Source organism: Anser cygnoides, chromosome 4 (assembly GCF_040182565.1).
Source record: "Anser cygnoides isolate HZ-2024a breed goose chromosome 4, Taihu_goose_T2T_genome, whole genome shotgun sequence".
In the NCBI taxonomy this organism is placed as follows: Eukaryota; Metazoa; Chordata; class Aves; order Anseriformes; family Anatidae; genus Anser; species Anser cygnoides.
In genome coordinates this window covers 45417061-45440526 of record NC_089876.1, presented here as the reverse complement: position 1 = coordinate 45440526, position 23466 = coordinate 45417061, and the positions used below count along the sequence as shown (strand labels likewise).

Genomic DNA, 23466 nt, shown 5'->3' with positions numbered 1-23466 from the left:
AAACACAACTAAATCTGTTAAAATAATCTATATTTAAAAAATAGCACTTCCAAGATTGAGGGATCTATTATTTCAGGCAAATCAGTCTACAGGCACTGACATAATCCTGAATGTAACCTGGAGGGAGAGCTATAACAAGTACTTAATCAGATGTTCCATTATAAGAAATGGATAGCCACTATAAATCTTAACCACAATGACTCAGAACAGCAAGGTTAAAGCAGCAGCAATTTCAACTATATATAAAAGAATTAGTACCCTCATCACTACTCATCTTTTCACTCATTTTAAATGTCAGATGAGCCAAACATAATATAATCTTATATTAATGCGAGTGTCTTAGTGTATAATTTCATTTTGTTTCCTAGCCATCTTTCACACTGACATTTTTCCTTCCAGATTTTTCTTAGAATGTTCTTTTCAATAGTTCAACAGAAGAAACGGGGATAATGACAAAACTCGACCATCGCTTCTACATATTGTTAAAAATGAGCAATGTTGCAGTTTATAGTTAAGGTCTACTGCATGGTAACTAGAAACAGTTTGGGGAATTATTTATTATCCAGATCACCAGATTTATCTGACCTAGATCACAAGAAACTAACCAGATGTTTAATCCTCCAGCTGCCAAATTCTTCATCATGCTGTGAAGGCAGGCCCATCAAGTAACATCAACATTGTGCAAATATGCAAGATGAACAAGTCAGTATTTATGAAGAACTTCTAAAAGCTAGCATGAAAAGGGAACTATTTTAGTAATTTCAGACTCATGAAAGCTGGAAACACTTTAACTTGCTCAGAGCTGCACTTTTAAGTTCCTCTAGAGTTTTCTAAGAATTAGCCTTTAAGTAGAAAAAGAAGCTGTCATCAAAGTTTCTATTCTTGTATGCCATCCTGTGTCACTGGTACACTATATCCACTTTGACAGCAAACTACATATGGAACTTCTACAAAAGCTGGTTATTGCCTTTTACAGTACTGATATGATTCAACTAACTGGGGGGAGGGAAATATCACTAGACATCAGGCAACATGCTTCCCTATCCATTCTGCTCACCCTCTTCATCACGCACAGATTAGATATTAACTGGCAAAACCAGATGGCATCATCGCACTTTCCAGGATATTTGGCAAGCAACCTTCAGGAAAAAATGGGCTTGATGCTTCTAGAAATAACGTTCTAACAATTTTTTACCACTAGGTTTCACAAGGATCACTTCTTCATATCTGTACCTAGTACTTACATACTAATGAGAAACTGCCTTTACTCAGAAATTAGTTTTATACTTGGACAAAAAAAAAAAAGGGAAAGAGTCAAACTACCAAAGAAATTAGAGGGAAACAAAAAAAGACAAAAGGAAAAACCAGAAGAGCTAGCAGTACACCAGGGAAAATAATCACAGCATCAATTACTGTGATGCAGCTTAAATAATATGCCACGACACAGCCAAACGGAACAAATGGAATAAGATGCAAACATTTGTTCCAATTTATCTTCTATTTATTTGAAACAGTGATGGGGCTGATGACTCAATAAATCAGAATTAACACTTTTTCCAGCGAAGCTCAACTAACCTACTATCAGCTGGACCGAAGGAACCTCACAGCGCTGCACCACAGCAATCTAGCAGCCAGATTTGTACAATAAAGAATCGTGTGTGAGAGTGCCAGGTTAACAGTTGGAAGTTGCTTTAGACAGCTGCAAATCTAGCTTTCGTTTGGGCATTCTTTGTGCTTTCAAAGAGGGTGCAGTCACAGACATTCAATTTCTCTATGTCCAAAGTTTGAAAGAGTCTGAGAAACCTTGAAATACAAATGACAAAAAATGAAGCTGCATGTAACACAAATCACAAGCTCAACACATTTTTTTCTTATTCGTGTTTTCCATATTTGAAGTTCTATTTGACTGCAGTGATTTCATAATCCCCTCCGTAGCTCCAAGCAAAACATTAGCAAGCAAAGTTGTTTTGCTCAGCCTGTGTGATTCCCGCTACCTACAGGACTGTGTAATTCAGAAAAATGCCGAAGATGGTTCCTTATCCCCTCTTTCCTTGAATTGTAAACTTTTTGTTTTGAGCTGGAAAAGAAAAGAAGCCACAGCCAACCAAATTATAAAGTGGAGGAAAAAGTAATATAGTCAGTTGAGCAAATGGCTAGCCTGGAAGCAACCACAACTATTTTTGGCTATATTCATTTGTCCTTTTTCTTGAAACAATGCACAAAGACTTTTCCTCTGTTAGTGGGAAATTAAAATAAAGGAAATCTTAAAGCTAGAAACCAACAAACATACCATGCAAAGATCTTTTAAAAGGAGAGGAAAAAGACTATTTTCTCCAAATTGCATCATATGCTTATCTTCCCAACATCTCTTTGTCATTCGTTTAAAACATTAATAATTACCACTTGAGTTGCTTTAAAGCAGCTCTTTCATTTATTAGCAAGTATGTTTTTGTTTCCCACTATAAATCAGGATTTTTTTTTTTGGTGTGTGACACATGGAGGTAATCAGGGAACAGAAAGTAATTCTTTGTGCTTTTTCTTAAACTTAAAAGCCAACATTTACACACATTTTACATTTCTTCTGCAAAAAAAACAATGCCAGTAAAAATCTCAGGTTACAACTAAACTCCTGGGACAGGAAATTATTTAGGTCGTGATGTCTGCAGCTTGAGCTGTCAAATACATGAATATTTCTGCACTTACACTTCAGTTACTTTCTCTTCCTAAACTGCTTTCCTTGACATTAAAGAAAGCAACAGCAGCACCTAAAATACTGCAAAGTGTTACTTAATCTAACGTTATAATCTATTAAAAAAAAAAAGGGGGGGGGGGGGCAGGGGACAACACTGAAGGTCACTGGTAAAATGAAGAAACAGGTCAATCTTGCTGTGCCTGCGCTTCCCCAGCACCAGTAAGGACCAAGGATATAGGCACTTTCTGTGACCCTCAGATACTCAAAAGCAGCCTGCTTGGTAGATGCACAGACACTGTCAAATACCATGATCTCTCATTTTCACATGAGGAACATTCTTATACTACAGTTAAATATATAAACAGGCATTTGGCATAGAAAAACTACAATCTCTTATTTCAGCACAGAACGGTCCAAGTATCTACACAAATTTTCTAGCTGTTCATTATTCCCCTTTCCCTAAAACAATACAGCCAACTCAACACAAACACATTCGCTGCTGACAGTCCATGATTTGGCCACATGACTGTCCTGCACATATTTCAGGTATTAGCCATGTCAGAACTAATTACCAGAGACTACTTGACAGGGTCTTTCACATTATCCAAAAAATGTGGAGGACACGGTATGTAACAAATCTCACCCAGCTCCGTTGAGAGTTGTAGTTTTGCTGACAGCTTTCCCTCCATAAATTACTCCACATAATCACTGGCTAGCAGGTCACTAAGAGAACTGTCAGGAATCCAGTGCAAGATGTGGTTGTAAACACGACAGGCTGTATTTCTTGCACATGTATGAGATCCTCTTTGTCAATGACAACAGCTACAGCATCAGAAATGACACCGTTTCTGCTTGTACCGATAGTGAAGGTTTCTACTTTGACTTGACAAAGAGTGCTTCAGGCTGTGCTGCCCTTGACTTCAATTCCTGCAACTCAATTAATAACCCTGCCTAGCAAAGGAAGCGTATCAAGGGTGTGTGGATGAAATTAGAAGTTTTTCTGATTAGTAAATTTTTCCTCCCTCTATTTCTTGTCACTGATGAGCAGCACACAGATACGAAGATACAATATATAAGCACATATACAAGTACCAGTGGGAGCTTGTAGAAACACAACATCAACATTACTCATCTTACCACACTTTTCAGGCCAAAATACCCATCCAAAGCATTTAGGCAGTGTTTCAAGCATTAGTGTCTAACTTAAGAGTACAGGAAAAATGATTCAAAGGGAAGCACGTAAACATGTCTGACCAAGAAAGAGTCCTGTACAGTAAATACATACTGCAGCTTCATATAAGGAAGACAGGAAAGCACAATATCCATTTTTCCAGAAGACCTTCAAGTAAAAGTACTGCTATAATTTATATTTCAACTCCTTTGCTTCAGTGCACAGGAAGGAGAGATTATAAAGCTAATTGTTTAAGTGGAAATGACAGCTACATCTGGAAGACGCAGAGCAGGCAGGCAAAGCAAACATTCTCCTAGGACACAGAACAAACACTGAGAAGCACAGCTCTGGGATCATCGGTGACGTGGTTTAACAGCACAACCAATTTGGGAGGGCTGTGCTAATAACAGCTGACATACCAGTAGCACAGAAATACTAAAACTCAAATGTATACAGCACGAAAGTCATCTAAGCACATCAACTGCCCTCACACCCAAAATGCTAACTATATGTCGCTAAATGACGGACCGAAGTCCTGGAAGGCAAGGGAAGAGGATGAAAGAAGGCAGAGGAGGAGAAGGGAGATCCAGTGTCTGCCACCTCGAACTGAAACCTTCAACCATGGGCAGATTCTGGCCCTTACAGAAGGTTATCCAGTGGGGACAGGGGAGTTTGCACTGGCAGTGAGAAATGAATCTAACCCCACACATGGTGCTGCAAAGCATTCTTAGCTTTTCCTCTGGAAGTGCCAGCAGTGGTTTTCTACCTTCTCCTCCCACAGTTTTGTACCCAGCACGTGCTAGGCTCAAAATACAAATGTGTCTAGGTAAATGTAGACCCTCAGTATATCTCACCTGTGTTTCTTTATTCATCTTTATTTCTTCGGAGGCATATTTAAGCCTTTAAGCACAACTTGTCCTAATGATCATTAGTCATTAACTTATGGAAACCTGAGTGTTGCACGCTGATCTCTCTTACTTCTATATCACAGCAACCTATACCAAAACGGGTAAAAACACACCAAAGGCCAGCCTGGGAACTTGGAACACAGATAGCAAGGCTCTGAACAATGTTTAGAGTTGCATAGATTATACAGAACGGACAACAGAAAATAGATGTTGATTCCCTGATTGTTTACCAGATCGTAATCAGAGTTTGCTCCCTAGAACTGAATTTCTCTCAGTGAAAGATACATAAAATCATTATCTAGTTCTTCGGTATTTAAAACTTTAAACAAAGTGCAATCAAGACAGATTAGAAATTATCCACACACCATTGGCTGTATGGATACAGAAAAGGAAAGAAAAAGCATTCAGGTGTTTTATTTCTTAGATAAGGTCAATAGAGAACATACTAACTAAAAAAAACACATTCCCTAGCTATCTATCTCATTTCAGAGGCCAAATTCCAAAGCAGGCATCTGCAAATGGGAATCTCCGCATAAACAGTTCCTGGTCTGAGGTCAGCTCAGAGCAGAACCATCTTCTTCTCCTTATTAGTAATACAGATTTAAAAAATTCTTTATAAGGAGAAGTTGATATTACTAATATCAATTTACTTAAAAACTGAAAGCAACATGCCTATTGGGAGCTTACAATACAGCTGGCTTGCTGACTGTTGGCCATGAAATCCCCCAAGCCGCTTCTGATTCTCATTTTGTCATCATCTTTCCCATTGGCATAAGCATAAACCATATGGGCTTTACATACAATTCATAATCTTCACTCTTGGTTTACTAAGATTCAGTCTACTGTAATTTAAGACACTTGTCCATAATTAAGCCATGTAAAATGACAGGGACTAAGACTTAGATTTCAGTTCAGTGGGAGCCACCTGTTTCATGTTAAGGCAAGACAAATTAGGATTCACTCACAGGGTTTCCAGATAATTTTTGTTATTAGTTACCACTGTCAAGACACAGAAAGAGACAAATCCAAAAAAATCAGTCAATTACTTTTAGGCCTGGGTAGCAGCCAGCAGAAGTACTCGCTGGCTTTAGCGAAGGTTTGCCAAATGTTGAGAGACGTTAGCGTCGGCAGGGAATATTTCCTTTCTTGGCTTCTATCTGCCAGAGGTTGCAGTCACCAAATTAGGATTAAGGACGGGTCCAGAAGGAACAACGCAGGGCTAAATTTAGGACTCATCTCAGTACTATCTGCTAGGACAGAGCCTGAGTTGGTGGGATCACTGAGGCAGGAAAAAGAGGAAAGAGCCAAAACTGGCACTGAACTTAGAAGCGTACAGCTGGCTATGCCTGCCTGCCTCTGTCAGGGACTGAAGCAAGGAGGAACAGGAGGCAGGCCTAACCCAGGGGACCTCGGCCAGCGCGTGTGCAGGGCAGGACACCTAAGGCTTTGGACAGAAAGGACTGCCAAGCACAAGACGAGGTTTGGATAAGCCAAAGTCAACGTACTAAGTCTCCTAAAGCGTCTGTAAATTAACGCCTGTCTAGAGTTAGTTCTGGAATCGACGGGTGGATTTGAGGATCGATTTCAAGCCAGCACAAGCACACACGTTGCTGACTCTGACAGAGCCACCAAGGGAAGTACGATCTCAGGTTTGCTATTGCCATTTCTTGCTATTCCAGAAAGTACAAAGAATCAGGCAGATGTGATCATTACCTTGAAGGAACATTTAACACGACTGCATACAAAAACCAAAGACGTAAAATTCAGCATGCCTTCCTCAAATCTCCAAGTGCAAAACAGTTCTGATCACCACTTAGCAAACTGAATGGTGCTCTGAAATTGCCACACGATTCACAGTACAACCACAATGCCTGCAATCTGCCTTACTAAACAGGCTATTCTAATGCACTGCTTAGAAGGGTAAACGTCAGGGCCTCCTAATTACCAACTCCAATAGACTTGGTGTGCAGCCTTATCTAATCAGTTGGTCTCTCACCTCACTCGTCTGTAAACAGACCGAGCAGCCCAACCTACTTGGCAGGATGCTGAAAGACCAGCATCTAAAACGCTTTACGCACTTCAAAGTCCTACATAGGTGAAGAGTTTTGTTTGTTTATTGAAAACTACTCTCGCACTCATTTTAAATTGCACATGCTTTACATGACAGAAGAAACAATGCTACCAACAGAACACTGGAAATCATTACTAAGAGTTTAAAATGGGTTGGGACTGGGCTGATCTTAAGCAAGCAAGCTTGCCTTCAATGTTCCTGCTGACATTTCCTGCACACAGCTGTCTGCTGTTTTTTTCTAGTGGCTACCCTAAGAACATTCTTGCTGTCAAGAACCCCCGATCAGACCAAGCTGGTCAACGCACGATTACAGGACAAATCAGGAATTCATATAGAAGGGAAGAACCTTAATCACTAACAGTATGCGCATACATAAAAGCAACAACTCTCAATTCTCCCCATCATATTAACTATCCACTTGCAATAACTTTATATCCTACTGGAATCTAAAAGACTGAAAAACATTAAAACACAGACAAATGACATAAGTTAAGGAAACAAACAAAAAATGAACCCTTTATTGACAACAAGGAATTTTCAACTTCCTATACTGCAAGTACCACGAAAGCATCCCTGTGGGCTTTGATGGAGAAAGGAACAGTAGTCCAGAGAACATCAAAAGACAGTTTGTGAAGTGACTGACAGAACACAAAACCAACAGGTTTAAGCAAAGAACTTGGGAGGGAAACAAAACATTGAAATTCACTCAATAGCAGTCAATAAATGGGAGCTATCAGAGCAACATGGCAACGTTCTCCGAAACAGTATGGATTTTTCTTTCTCTGAAAAAGGTTACACGATCCTTCAACTTACGAAGGCTGAAGAAAACTGCACTAGAGAGCATTATAATGGGTCCCTCTCTGGAGGGGAAGCAACTGTGACTAAGCAAGTAACTTCAGAAAGACGAGCGAGAAAACCCACCACACTCCTCCTAAGTACAGGACTGATGGGCAGTCCTCTGACATTACTGCTTATTGACATCAATGTATTCCATCTGGTATCGTTTAGAGCTCCAAAAGCCCTGTTTTTTCCCCCCTAATTATTCTCCTGTGGGTAAAAACTTAACTGACACTGGCAACCCTGGATGTTTTGTGAGGGAGGGATGCAACTAGGAGAGAAGGCAGTTTACTCTGGGAAAAGAAGAAAAGCCTAAGAACAACATTCCTATAGGTTTCATCATTAACTTGCTAACTGGCACCCCTCTCCCCTGTATGCCATTAGCAGACCACATTCATTCTGTTCCTGCTCTCTATGAGAGTAAATTACAGAGTAGAAAAGCAATGGGAGATGCAAAGGAAAAAATATTAAAAAACAAACAAAACCACAAGCACCTCTTCCAAAGCTTAGCAAGGGCTTCAGAGAGAAATTGGTTCAGCCTTTACTCTGTTCTAGCAGCTCTAACACAAACTCTTAGGAACCACGAGCATGCCTCCATGCTAACCTGTGTGAAAAAACACACTATTGAACCTATCCTTCTCTTCCCTATTATTTGAACATTCACATATACTTGCTCTACAAATTTTCATCAGAACAGGCAGCTAGACATCAAACGAGGTGAGAGAGGCAGCAAACTCTGGCAGGCTACGACAAGATCTAAGAAGTGACCCAACTAAGACCTCACAGAAGGAAGAGAGAAAAAGGGAGAATCACAAGCTGCAGAGCAACTACGAGATATTTTCTGAGCAACATTGCTTCCCGGCTTCCCCCAGTGCCTCTGCTCGTCACTCGGGGAATGCCACCCCGAGCCACCCATCCAGGCACTCCGACTGAAACTCGGCAGCTGCTCACATCTCTCTCAGCTACTACACTAATAATAGTGTCCAGGAAGCAATGTTCCAATACGGCCATTCAATAACATTCTCGTGAAATGTGAGATCAGCTCCTGACCACTATTAAAATACTGCAATTTTCCATATTTGAAACAGAAACTGCAGGAGAGGGCGGCAGAAAAAAAGCTGATGATGAAGAACGGCATCCTTACTCAAAACAAGTGTAAACATAACTCTCCTCAAAAAGATTTACTTTCAAATCTGAGACATCAAAAACATCTGATCCCTTTTGTGAGCCTTCGACATCCTAAACACAAGTTATAGCTGTTAAAATAAGAACAGAACCAAGAAAGCATATAAAGAAAGTTTTATTTATATAAGGACTGAAATTAAATCTTGACAGTAATGTTTGGGTTATGTTTAATGCTTTTGGAGCATCAGAGGGTTTTATTTGTTTCACTGTGTGTCAGAAGGGGCTTTGTTTGATTGTTACATGTTTCTTACAAATCTGTAAGAAGCTCCATTAGGAGAAATTTTCTCTGTAACAGACAGAAGTTGGGGGAGAAAAGAAGCAGCTAAGGGATCAGTTACCAGTGCAGTCCTGTTACTTGCTCCACTCAAACCAAAACTGCTACTTTTCTTAACTGACCTCGTATTTTCTAATTTTATTCTAAAATGCATTGGTAGTAATAGTGCCAACATAATTTTCAAGAAGATATCAGAGCCATCTTCCTGGTATACACTTCAATGTACAAAAGAAGTATGAGCAAAGTATTTTCTCATGGAAGCAAGTTTTGCAGTAACACTTCGAATCTGAACAGCATTTCATTTTGTCCAGAGAGCACAGCAACAAGATTGCCGTGTCCAAGTTCTTCTTCACAAATGGATACTTCCTATAAAAAAGTGACTGACTATATGTTATAAACCTTAGAGCTGTCAAACCGCTGACTTAAATTCCCACTTCAACAATCTGCACTGCAAGGACAGAACAGCTGTCTTCTGAGTAAATAGTGCCATACCCTCCATACTGAGATGTCTAAAACATTACTGTAGGAGAATACCGCACATTCTCCTATCAGAAACTATTTTAAGCTAATTTACTTGTAGAGGATGAAAAAAAGTTTGTAACTACCACTCAATGCAAATGCCTACAGAAAAAAAGCAGTGGGTGCAGTCTTACATAAAATGCAAAACAGGCTGATATGCAACACCGCCCTATGGCATTTCAAAATTTGTGAACTATTTTACAGATAAACATGCCCAGATTTGAGGCAATAGCTTAAATAGCAATGGACAGAAAGAAAAAAAGATGGAGAGTTTGCCTAAATTGATCCCAAAGTCTAGATACGGATTGCTCTTTTGTCCATACCAAAAAATTACTCAAGTATATGAAAAGCCTCAACACTGTTGGGTGTTAGAAGAAGCAGCATGGTGTGACAGGATGAAAACACGCTACTATTTCATTCATTCAACTCACTTGTTTCCTGCCTACTACCTGGTCTGCACTACGAAGAGAAAAAAAGATAAATGAGATAATAAACAAAAAAACATAAGATAAATGAGATAAAGAAAGAGCACTATATACAATACAGATCTTGTTACACCAAAATATGAAGTATTTGCTGTAAATAAAGATAAATTCATACCAATGACACATTCCAATTACTGAGATATGAAAGCAGTTAATGGAGGCAGGAACAGAAATAAAATTTCGAGATAAATTAACACAAAGAAGCATTTCTGTTGAGTCTCAAAGCTACATTTTCAAACTAACATTTGCATCTAGAAGAGCGGTTTAGAGGCGTTCTGCTTCTTAAATACACATGCTAAAACCTATTTTCCACTAGGTCAACTATCGTGATTACTAGACCAGATATGGACACAACCTTCTCAGGGATCTTCCAAGCTGCTCGTCACTATACCTTATCCCTCCGTGAGGGCATTTCCAGTAGCGAGGAATACGCTCAGAGCAGGATACACTCCGTGAGCACTGCCCAGAAATACAGCCACCAGCCCTCAAGTGCCTGGGCTTTGCAATGGATGGATGAGCCTTTCCAAGCCAGACAAAGCATTTCAGCTCACCTGAAATCATGGTATCCTGGCATATCTAGGTTCACATCTCCGTCAGTTTTACCCTCAAAGTTCACCTAAACAGAGGACAACATTCCCACACATGAGATGCGAAGATGTCACCCAGGCATTTCCTTAGTTCATTTAAGCAACCACATTAAAACTTCAGCTGATTTCTGGAGCTTTGCCCCATACCTCTATAAAACATAGCTAAAGACTTCTGTAAGAGGAAGGAAACAGGTGCCCAAAATACATTTTCATGCTGCCCCTTAAGAAGCACTGCCTTCCCCCTCAGGTGCAGCCCTGCAGAACCTCACAGGAAGAGTACGAAAGGTGTTGGCAAACACACAGACATGTTTTGTAATAGGTTGTGGCCATGGGACAGGAGAGTGTTTGCAGGTTCTTTTTAGCACCTGATTCTTTTACTTCTGTTATTAGAAGTAAAAGAAGCTACAAAGGATGCAATACATCTAGGTAGCTTTATGTCTTTCACCAGAAGTGATGGATTTGCTGGAACACTTCAACGGCCAGTCAAGAGGCACAACAGAAATTTAAAACTACTAAAAGTATAAAGGTAGGATTAAAAAAAGAAGTGAGACACAATAACAGTACAGTAATATTGCCACACAACAGGAACGTTTAAAAGCAGACTGGAAAATAGTCAGCTTTGCTCCTGAAAGGCTTGCAGACAAGAAATGAGTTGAACTGACAAAGCTTTAGAAAAACAGTTATTCATCTTGTCAGTTAGAGCAGGCCTTTTCTACAGAGACAGCACACAACCTGATATTTTAACAGGAAAACAGCGTTCACAATGCAAATTATAGTTTTGTTCTCAAAGCACCAATGTGTTTCAAAGGCTGAAACTACAGTGTTTGGTTTGTTAATCCACGTAAGCTACAAACTCAGTCACATGACAGATTTCTAAGAACAATGACCTACTGCCAAAATTATATTTCAAAAAGTTTTTCTTTGAGTCCTCAGTGACCTGGCAACAAGCTCCCTTCACCTGTTTTGCAAGCTGGAGCTTTAAAAAAAAACAAAACAAAATTTTCTAAGCAATCATTTTCATTTAAATCCGTTACTAGTTTCCTTATCAACTTTGAAAATATTAATAACACTTGAATATATGTAAGTTGGAAAAAAAATCTTTTTTAAAGCATGCAACTTTTTCTAATGACTGGCAAAAATCACACATTACAACAAACAAAAGTAAGGTGTTCTCCCTCTGCTTGGGAAGAGAATCCACCTTTTGAGATTTGATATATTACAGTCCAGTATTTTCTTGTTGGTGGTGGTGTTTTGTTTTTTTTAAGTTGAAACATTACAAGCTTCAATCTCTTCATACATTCACCACTTCTAAGCCCTCAATTCATCAGCTTAATGGGGACAGGTGCAAATTTCAATGCTAAAAAGCACTTACCAGCAACAGACTTACTGAGGATGTACTCCTGGACACTGCACATTCTACAGCTTCCTCCAAGGCTCAGATCTAATACAGTCTTGCTCAGTTTTGTCCTGGTTGCTCAGTTCTCCTTGCCAAATTAAACAAGACATTTTTTCCTCTTCAAGGACACAGAGTCCCAAGCAGCAAGTGGATATACAAAAGCTACAAAGAATTAAGGTAAACTAATAACCGGATCTGCTGGGAGGGTCAAATTCTTCTCTCTTGACCTACCTGATAACTCCCACCTGCCCCTCCTCTAAGCTAAAGAGGCAAAAACAAGCAGCAACACGACATTTATTCAAAGGTGTGGACAGTAGTGAAACCAACATCAGTTTAATAAGACTATGATTTTCCATCTCTGCAGATCACTCTTCCCTACTACTGCTTCTTTCCCACAGAGGACATCCCCAGATTCAGCAACTTAATCAGCCTTGGCCTGTTACTGCCACATTGCTCCTGAGCACCTGCGTATCTTCTCTCAATTTTTATCTTGAAAGATGAGCAAACACATGGGAGGGAAAAGAACAGCCAGGAGAGGAAACAAAAACAGAACAGAAGGAGTAGAAGACATCCGTACAAGAAGCATCAGCCCACAGGTGCAAGTAGGTATGGAAAAACAACTACATAACATTCAGTTTGCCTGCCAGAAATTGCCCAGAACACCTGTTCAGAATAAGAATTTGAGAATAGCATAAACCTAACCACAGCTCTCCCATAAGGTATCCATCCCAGTTCCAACATCCCCTTTCCCAGTGAGGTACTTGTGTGTGCACTCTGGATACCAGGTGCACATCTGCATCCCAGGCACGCAGCGTGGGGCATTTTAAACTGCAGGCCCTGCCTCTTCCATCAGAGTCCTGTCCCAGAGCACAGCCTCCACAGGAGCAGCTGGGATGCAGCTCCTGTGCCTACCATGGTTCTTTTTGCCAAAGACGATGGATTTAGCTCAGCAATAAGATAGATTTTGGGCACCTACTAAAGCTGACAGATGTTTAAGTGTCTGAACAGTCATTGCTTCAACTATTCTGCTAATAATTTGCCCAAGTTTATCTGATCATATATTTTTATGCTCACTAGGTATTCCAGAAAAGCATTCAACTGCTCAGAGTACCTTAATTCCCCATCTCCAAAACAAAGACTTTTAAAAGATGATCAGAACACCAGTGTGTCACAGCATCTCTATAACAACTGTCATAAGAATAACAGCAAGTTTCGTCGGGAAGCTCAGAAAAGTGGCATTAGAGCCTCTTTAAACCTTAGACCCAAAGGGGAATCCCAGCAAACATCAGCAAGTCATAAACACTCCCCTGAGAAGCAACAACCCTCCCTATCAAAACATAAAGGGTATTGCCAAGGTCCACATGCTGTTGACTACCTCCCTCAGACAGCCAAGCCTCTATTTTTTAAGCTAGTGAGTAAAATGCTGCAGTAGTGATCGAAGCTGGTGGTGTAAAATAAAGCACCAAGGTCACAGTGAACTCCATATATAAATATGCGATGTTAAAAAACATCTGGGTAGGTAGGAGGAGAGAAGTACCGGGATGCAACTCTTTCATGCCGTTGCAAAACATGTTTCCAAGCGCTCCTCTTGGAAGCCAGGGCACAGCACCTGGCCTGTACACTACTCCCACTGCTGCAGGTGGCACAAATAAAGCTGTCTGGAAGAGGTCAGCTCCCCTCCCTGCCTCCTTATAAGAAATCAGTACATATCGCAGATGAGAAGGTCTGCCTCACTAAGGACTACAAAGTTGATTTTAGACTGACTTGAGAAGTATTTTCAGCACCGTTAACTTCTGCTTATCAAAATTTACAGCGTATTTGCATTACAAAGCTGACAAGTATATGATCGTTTCAGGAATGGAATACACCTGCAGCCTTAGCAAGCGTGCAGCCTTAACAGCCGATCTATTTTTCTTTATTTAATTGCAAGCAGGTGTTGTCACTTTGCAGACTAGAACAAATCCAGCCAACTCAAGATAATGGATTCAAATTCCATACTATTTAATACGTTTCCAAGAGGCTTGTCGTTAAAAAGGAAAAAAAATAAAACAGGAAAAGAATTGGAACATGAACTCCGAAATGACTTTTCTAAAAATTACAGACTGCTCTTTTTTTTCCCTGAAAAGACACTAAACAGTCTCCTTCAATAACTACCTACAGAGTTTATCTAAACTAAAACTCACATTTCCACAAAATTTTCAAAAGACAACTGCTTCAGTCAAGAACCTGTTGCTTCTCTTATCGCTGATAAAACTCATGTAAATTCATGTATTTTAAGAAATCACACGTTCTAGTTCACCAGCACAATGCTCTACTTTGAATACAGGAAAAAAACAGTGGAACATCTGCAGGACAAAGAAGGTAATGGAGCTAGTTAGTAATCCAAGCTGAAAAGACATGATTCAAGATGACAAACTGGCATCCTCCACAGAATGAGCTTGACACTTTTTATAGCTACTGACACAGTAATGAATGCTTTACTTCGGGTGGAGCTAAATGCAATGTTCTACAGAGTATTTTCTTAAAAGAAAGTACTTCCCTGATCCCAGTACAGAAACAGATTTATCTACAAGCAGGAAAAAAAGGTAGTGTCTTAGCTAATTAGGCCTAACAGTGGCAATCACCTTGGAGGGAAGGGAAAAACAACATTCTATTATTATAAGCAGTTCTTTCTGAAGGGAAAGCTGCATCAGATGGGCCCCAAAGCATCTATTTGCCTTAGTCTTCCAATGCTTCCACTATTGAGCTGAATTCTGAATTCCAATAGGAAGGTCTTTGTTTGTTTGAATAGTAAAAAAAAAAAAAAAAAAAGTATATACTTCTCAGTAGCCTAACACTACTCTAGCAGAAATTATCTAACTCTGCCCTAACAGAGTGTTTTTCAAACTTATATCTCAGACTGTTCATATAAGAGCACTTATTTGCTTACTGTTATCACATCTACAACGTGCCTTATAACAGAAATAAAGGTCATTTTTGCAATTGAAAACTAAAACAGCTCTCTAAAACGCTAAATGTGAAGATATACTAATTCATAGCTCCCACTGAATTCAAGGAAAATGAGGCAAAGATGGAAGCCTAGCTAATACTGGTGATTTAGGAAAGTTTGCACACAAGTTCAGCTAAGGCCCCCTTGCAGTATTCCCCACTCTTCCCCCTTGTTAACTAGGAATGACATCAGGTTTTACTCTGTCTTCAGATTCTTTCGAAGTCTTTAGTGAATGCCCATTTCTGCAACAGAAGTAATTAATGAGTTCCCTATTAACTGTTTTACCTTACTTCTTTGACATGCATTTAAGTGCCGAAAGAACAACATTATTGTTGCAGAAAATTCCTAAGACTTTCAGAGCTGGCACAAATAATACAGTCAGCTAAGTGGGTTCATAAATGCAGATTATGCTAAGGAAAGCTTTAAAAAAAATGGACATTTAGTGCTTACGAAAAAAAGCACTGTAGTTCAGGTGATCTGAATAGCTTCTACACTCTGTTATTACACGGATTACAACAGCCACTACTGTTATATGATGACATCCATCTTTGGTCAGACCAAAACCCCACCTAGCACAGCATCTGAGAGGTCAACCAACACCATACACTAAGAGAACGTGCCCAGAAAAAAAGAAAAAAAAAAACAGGCGTTTGGCCAACACAGACAACAAATGAGGTCCTGGATTTGGATTAGGTATTGCTCATCAGTCAACTCTGCTAAAATAAAGACTCAGCCTATTCTGGTAGGTCAAGGATGGGACTGGGAATGGCTTTATTCCCATTGTCAACAAGATTTCCACTCTGCTTATCTTCTTGATGGTGAGCTTGTAAAAGACCAGTTAGTAATAACTAAGAATATCTCAGTGGAAACAGAATTTGCTGTTTTTTCTCATGAATGCAGAAATACTCCCTGGAGCATGCCAGCATTCTTCAGTGACAATTACCAGTAACTCTTCATATTCCAACAAACTCTTCCTAAAGACAAAAGAAATCTGGTTCTTGTTTCACATTCTATCTGGAAAAGTGCAAGGAATAATGTTTCTTTAACAAGCATAAAACAAAAACAACAATAAAAAGAGTCACTAGAAATCTGAGCACACAGAGCTGCCTGCAGAGAGTAGCACCAGACTAGCAAGGATGTGTTTTCCTCCTCTGACACACCAAATACAATGGCTGAGACATCACAAAACTTCACTCACAAAACCAAAACCTCAAGATATAGCAGAAGCTATCTGGCTCTCAATCAAAACAGCTGCACAGCAACACTAATGAGAGACAAACCTACCCCAGTGAAAAGTGGGCAATCCGGCTGATGGATAGCAAGTTTCTCAGTATACAAGCAAAGTAAAGTGGCTGACCTGGGTGCTAGCACAAGTGATAGGAGCATTTGAATACTGCAGTGCCATTGTGGCAGCAGCTGTAGATGGTGCAGACTTAATGAAGGGCTGGACGATGCATTTCAGCTGAGGATGAGAGCGCTCATGTGGGGCACCCTTCCCTACCAGATTTTGTCTGGACTTCCCCTTGGATGGGCATAGCATAGAGAACATCCCTTGAAAGTCTCCTGGGAACTCAACTTTTCTGTTTTCCCAGCCTCTCTCTTTCTTCTTCAACAGTCTGTTACAAAATTGCCACAGCTGAACCCAAACTCAGTTCTCCTCTGATACAAGCCTAAATCCCAGAAGTGTGAGGCTATGCGTGCACACACTGGAAACAGCTGTGGGCACACACAAGTATCCTTCACAAAACCCCTTGTGCAGATTCTTCCTACTCCACCCTGAGGGTGGAATCCTGTCATATAAGAAGTGGGAGCTCCTGATGCACATTTACAGAAAAAGTCTCAGCTTCAGAAAAAAAAAAATCTTCAAATCTTACATTCTTGTCAAGAGACCAAGACTTGGGCCACTGAAGGGGGAGGAATTAGGAAGCAAGTATGTAGTATTTATCCAGTATATTCTGCACCTTCCAATAACTTGCATCTCAGGTTTTAAGAGCTCTGAACTAAACCTCTCAAATTCCAATTTTATTTCAGAATAAGGATTCTTTGATCAAGGAACCTTTAAATTTAATTTCTCTCAACAGAAGAATTACTAGCTCTATCCAGAAGTTATTTTTAAACTATTTTGATCTTCACTTGTTTGACTGAACTAGAATCCCCTGAGATATATTGCATTTTTATTTTGAAAGGCGTATGTGCATACCACTTGAATTTACTGATCAGTGGAAAAAAACTCTTCCTGTACCCCTTTTAAACATATTTAACTGCCATAAGAAAATAAAGAGACACCTATTGTTTATTCATTCTTCCAATATTTAGTTTGAAGTAGACAACTCAGTGATTCAAACCATGACACAGGAAACGAGACAGCTTTGAGTCAGTCTTGTTTATCTTTCTATCAGATTCTTGAAACAAGCGAGACTTAAAACTGCAAAGATACACTTGAAGTATACCTCATAACTGAGGGGTGGAAGCTCACCAAATTAAGAACACAAAAGATTTTCCTTTTCCTCTAAAAGCAGCACAGTCTGGTACTAACGAAATTTAATTCTTCTGAGTTTTAGGTGGAAAATACACTCCCATACAACAGAGGATACAAACGGGATGGAGCATCAAAGCCACTTGCAATATTTTCTGTCAAACAGGAAGCATGATGCATTAAGTCGCATAAGTTATTCACACCTCAAGAATCCTCACAATATTTCTGGTAAGATGCTGCTTTACAAGGGAAATAAGGAAAGCACAATTCTGAAAACAGCTCAGATAGGGAAATGCAGGCGCTCCCTATACAGTCAGTTCATTTCCCACAAATTTAAGAATATTAGGCCTTCTACATATCAGAAAGTTCACTATGCTCACCTATCAATTATAACAGATGAAACTTCTTGTAATTTACCCGGTTCTAGAAATAAACACTTTAGCTACTACTACTACTTCAGCTACTAAAACAGCTTTAAAAAAAAAATCATCCTCAACTGTTGGCTAAAATGGAGTCATTTAAGCTCTTAAAATGCCCTGTTTAATTATCATATTCTCTAGGTTGTGGCAAGCCAGACTTCATGCAGAAAATGTGGTTTTGACAGAGATGAATAGCTGAGTCTAGACCACTTCTTGAGCCCAGTTTTCAGAACAAATATGAATCCCATTTGGTTTCCTGACAGTGAAAGAATCTGGTTCCTCAACTTATTTAGATGCCAGTGCTTTCTTCTGCAAGCACAAGGAGGACCAACATGCTAACCACCAGGGTTCTAACAAGTTGTAACTCCTCCTTGCATTTCCTCTGGTTCGGTTTGGCTTTTAACATCTGTTGAACAGTGGCACTGTTTCACCGGCAGCAGCAGAAGACGACCCAATTTCAAACCTGTCAAACAGGGCTCTCTAGAGGGGAGAGACAACTGCGGAAAACTGAAACACATTAGGAGGCTTACCACACACAGCTACGTCCACCACTCACTGCACACCAAACCAACATTATCAGCAGAGGATTTTTCTGGGGTCAGGAGGCTCACAGAAATTAGGGCTTTCCCCGTCTCCAGGCTTTTAAGTTCTGTGTATGTAACTGTACATGTGAAACAGAGTTTGGGACACTTACCAGAAGATTGTCTAAATACCCGAGGAATATAAGCAATGTAGAATGATTTCTATCTATCTTTCTTGCTCAAATTTAGAAACATTTTTGTACTTTGTATTCCATGTTAAGATAATTTCTACTGACACCTCAAATCACAGATTACAGAACATCCTCAAGGAACACCTGATTTGCAAGAACTGAACATTAACTGGCCAACAAATAAGAGTTACAAACAAGTGAAACTTGATAAGGTATTTTCTACCTTTTTTTTTTTTTTTTTTTTTAACCCAGGCACATCAAACTGACACAAGCAGGCAAGAATACTTCTTTATTTGCACCAAATAGGTTACCTCGGTTTTTAAGACTCTCATCCTACCCAGGCAGCTACACAGCCCACACCACTGGCCAAATCCCTCTCAACCTACTTTAAATGAAGTATCTTGAAAGCTGTGGTTCTCTGCCTTCAGAAATTTTCCATGATATCAAAGATGCAGAATACTTTTGAGAACGGTGGCAGAGTGCTGCATTAGTGATTCATTTGTACAGTTGGTATGATCAATTATCCTAATAGATATTTAGGAGACTATACTACTAGATCTTGAGTTAAATTACATTACAACAATACTACAATGTTTATTAGTGTGGGCACTTAAAAAAAAAAAAAGATTCTCATCATACCACAGCATAGCTACTATACATACACACAATATATATATTTTCAACAAGTACAAAATTAAGAATTGCCATCAAATTTTGAAAGGCCAAATACACAGAGCCGATAACTAGTGCTGTCACCGCAGAAGTGTAACTCTTGTGATTCCTGAACACACTTAAAATTTTAACAAAGGTGTACTTTCAGGAGCTTCTCCACGGATAACAAACGCATGCACGTGTTACGCGTAGCTTTCTTTAAGCTATGCAATGCACCGCCGCTCAGCTCGGTAACGCACCGGTGAAGCTGAACACAGTCTTTTCCCCCAGATCTCCCCTCTTGGCTCACTTCGGGCCGTACACCGCCGAAGACCTAAGCCAGGCCCCGGCCGAGGCACCGTGCAGCTGCCACCGGCGTTACAAGAGCTTTAGCAGCCGGCGCTGCTGCCGACCCCTTATCCCATGCCCAGGGCGCGGAGCTCCGGCCCCAAAACGGCAGGGAGGGGGCCCGCAGGAGGCGGCAGGTGGGCAGAAGAAGCCAGGCAGACCCCGCTCGCCGCCTTAAACCCGAGGCACCAGCAGCAAGCCGCTGTTTAGCGCTGAAACGCGGCGGGGCCAGGACAGCGGCTGCGTGCGGGCAGGAGCCGGCTCAGGGCGACAGCGGCGACCCGGCGCGACCCCCGGCCCAGCCCAGCCCTCCCCACTCACTTTTGGTGGCGGCGATCAGGTTTTTGCCATCCTTGAGCAACTCCTTGATAAACTTATTGGTCTTCTCCAGCTCGGCCTCGTGGGCTCGCACCCGCTCCCTGAACCAGGGGCTGTCCAGGTAGCAGTCGCTGAACTCCAGCGGCTGCAGCCCCATGGCTGCGGGGCCGGGCCGGCCTCAGCGCTCCTCGCACCCCGCTCCGGCGGCTGCGAGCCCCGCGGCGCTGAGGCGGGAGCCGCGGCCACAAAGAGCGGGCGGCTCCGGCGGCTCCCCCCGCGCAGGGCTGGGCGCGGGCAGCGACGAGACGGCCTCCCCGCTGCCAGGGGCGGCGCTGAGGGAAGCGAGAGGAGGGGAGAGGAGGCGGCCCGCTCCCGGCCGGCCCGGCCCACAGGGCGGCCGGCTGCCGCGGCACCCTGTGAGGGTGCGACCCTGCCCGACCTGCAGGGGGGCCCTCTCAGCTAGAGGGGCGCCGCTGGCAGGGAGAACAAATCCTGTAGCGAGACCCTAAGGAGATCACTCCACACCTGAATGTGGAACTGTTTCATTGTCTGAAAGGACCACAGGCTGGAAGGTGGTGCCGAGGGAAGACCCTGAACACCCAACCTTGCAAGAAAGTGTCCCGACCGCTACATCACCTTGCCTGCTATGTCTATTTTCTAAACTTATTTAACTGAGAAGTCACTATGCTACACAGAACTATGTTTAAAAGAAAATTAAAATCCACCTTAAAAAATAACAAACAGTTCTTATCTCTGTTTACATTATTGGAGCAGCATTTCAAGAGCAAATATGGTTTCCATGAATAGTTTGTTTACTTTGTCCTGTGCTTGTCTTCAGGATGAAATTTAGAATATTTGTCACGCTTGTTTATACTTACTGCAGTTCTCCTATTATTCCACTGAAACGTTGTAAAGTAATCGGGTTGCGTACATCGCATGAAGTTACTTGAATTCAAATTTTAAAAACATTATGTTTACATAAAGCAAGGAAGCAAATCCACCATTCTGTTGAAATTCTGCACTGTTGATCCAGTGTTGTTATCAAGACAACACACTGGATTCCTAGCACCTACAGAAAAAGATTAAATGTGTTTTCTAAAACCTGACCCACCAATTCAAAACACTGTCTGAGCCCAAAATGACAGAATTATGATTAAAAAAGAGAAAGGGAGAAGACGTGAGGAGAAATAATAAACCATTAAATTAAATGGGCAAAAACTGCATATTTAATGAGCAATTAAAGGAGCTGAACTTTTTTTGCTAATTAAGGCTAGAAGTGTTTTTATATCAGCAGTTTAGAACATTCTCCCTTCTTCTGCCATTCTCTAATCAAGGTCATCAAATTCTACAGCCTTCTTGTAGCTTCATTTAAAAGACTAACACAGCTTGACTACATGAAGTTCTGGCAACGTTCTGTCCTTGTGCTATTATTTATCTTTGCTGTGGCTATTTGCCCTTGATAATCATTGCAAGTGTAGTTTTATGAAACACCCTCTTCAAGTTATTTTATACAATAGGCATATACTATCAAGGTGTTTGTTTTGTTCTTCCTTATCTTTCTTATGCTCTTGAATGATCACTTCAAAATGCTGATTTTCATGAAAGACACTGTTATTTGTTCTCCTGTGGCTGGTTCTGTCTCCAATCTGTATGCTATGGAGAGATGAGTTAGGGATTAGTAATTTTAACTTGCAGCTTTATTGATGGTTTATTACAGAGCATTGATATCAGCTTCCACCATTTGAAACATGCAGCTGTGTTGAGTTGTTGAAAACACTGACGAAAACAGCAGCAGCAACTACATCCTTCCAAGGTATTGTAGTTTTGTCTCCTAAGCACTTTTACCTCAGGAGGAAAGCCCTATCCTGGGCTACAGTTTACACTGTTTCATTCTAACTCCCACCTTGCATTATATTAGTAGCTTAATGCATATGCAAGGTACTACTAGGCTGCATACTCCTCTCATACATCAGGTTTGCAAATAGAAGTGGACTAATGTCTGACTACCCATGATGCAGACCAACATTATTTAATCTACTGTCAACTAATCTGAATGTTATTACAGCAATCACATACGTAGCTGGTAAGATGGGCATTCTTTTCAGGCATTCCTTTGTAACACAAACTCTACACAATGAATTATCTTAGTATGCAGCTGTACGCAAACATTATATTCTGTGGCCATTTTTTTTTCTCTGAAGTATTCCATCAAGATGTACAAAGTGAGTATGGAATTAAAAAAACCTCTCCAGCCTTTGAACTGAACTGACTCATCCAAACTGCAAGGATTTGACTTTGACAGTTTTTAGTAATCTCCCACAAATGTAACAGTGTGAAATATCAATGTAAATTGTGTCAAATTAGCACATAGTACTTGATTTATATTTAAAAATAAGCACTATAAGATATTTATGCTATGCATCTGGTACTTTCTCTGGTCTAAAAACACAGCTGAACAGGTTTAGAAAATGATTGAGCTACCAAGTTCCTGGCCCATCACAGTATTCAGGACAGTCCAACTCCTGTTACACCTCACTGTCCACAGGTGATAATCACCTGTACTATGCCCTCATGTTCCCACTATGTCCCACAGATGTTAATGATTGTCTTTCTCCCCATGCTATCCTCCTGTAGTTGGAAAGCATAATTAAGCTAAATTCAGAGAAGCTTTTTCCCCATCTGTAACTAATTTAAAGTTCATTGCTTTACTTTCAAAATTGAAGGGCTAGGTCTGTTTATACCAGTTGATTTAATAAGATATTAAATTTTGCTTTATAGCTCAGTTTAGATAAGAAATATTTGATACACTCTGATGATAATATTTGTACATCCTCTTAGAATTTCTTCAGCCCAAGTTCTTCACCAGTTCTTTTGTGCTTTCTGGCAATGTCTTTCCTACGTGGAAACTGATTGTAACATCATTCAACTACTTGTCCTCAGTGCTGTCCTTTGGGACACTTCACTCAAAATGTGTGTAGGCTTATCTCCCACTTACAGTAGTCTAGGATAGTAATTGTTTGCCATAGATTATGGTTTTAACTGCCACTGTTTCTTTTAGACTAACTTTCCCCTCCATATGTACTACTTTCACCTTGTTCAAAATGCTGGCAAGGCATTTTTAAATGGTACTAATTTGTTTCTAAAAAGTGAAGGCATCTACGATATTCAGAGCTTTAAAGCACTGGGAGAGCTGTATTCATGCTTTAGAGAAGGGAAGCAATGATAAACAGCTTCATGTTTCAACGTTTCATGATTAATAAAGAGTGCCATAGCCTGTTCTTGTCCCAGAAAGTGGTTAAGACCAAATGAACACTGCCTTTTGGAAATAAAATCGCTCCAGGGCCTTGCATGTGGTTGATCTGAGGAGGAGGCAGCCTGCCATGTCCCACAGTGCAAGTCAAGTGATGCCATAGGCATAGAAGGGAGCA

The 23466-nt window shown here is 40.6% G+C and overlaps 1 protein-coding gene across 3 annotated transcripts in view; it reads right to left on the bottom strand.

Moving 5' to 3' along the window:
• The window catches only part of ARHGAP10 (Rho GTPase activating protein 10), a 150171-nt gene extending 129805 nt beyond the window's left edge, over positions 1 to 20366 (bottom strand). For 2 of the 3 annotated variants that reach the window (XR_010831131.1, XM_066996052.1), the window contains exon 1: positions 20042 to 20366. Coding sequence is in view for 2 of the 3 variants with exons in the window: in XM_066996052.1 (XP_066852153.1) it covers positions 20042 to 20195 (154 nt within the window). In the remaining variant the exon portion in view is untranslated. Of the gene's footprint in view, positions 1 to 12101; positions 12509 to 20041 lie in introns of those variants that run through there. The other variant, XM_013175097.3, reaches the window with a different exon arrangement.
• Between the last annotated feature and the right edge of the window lie 3100 nt (positions 20367 to 23466).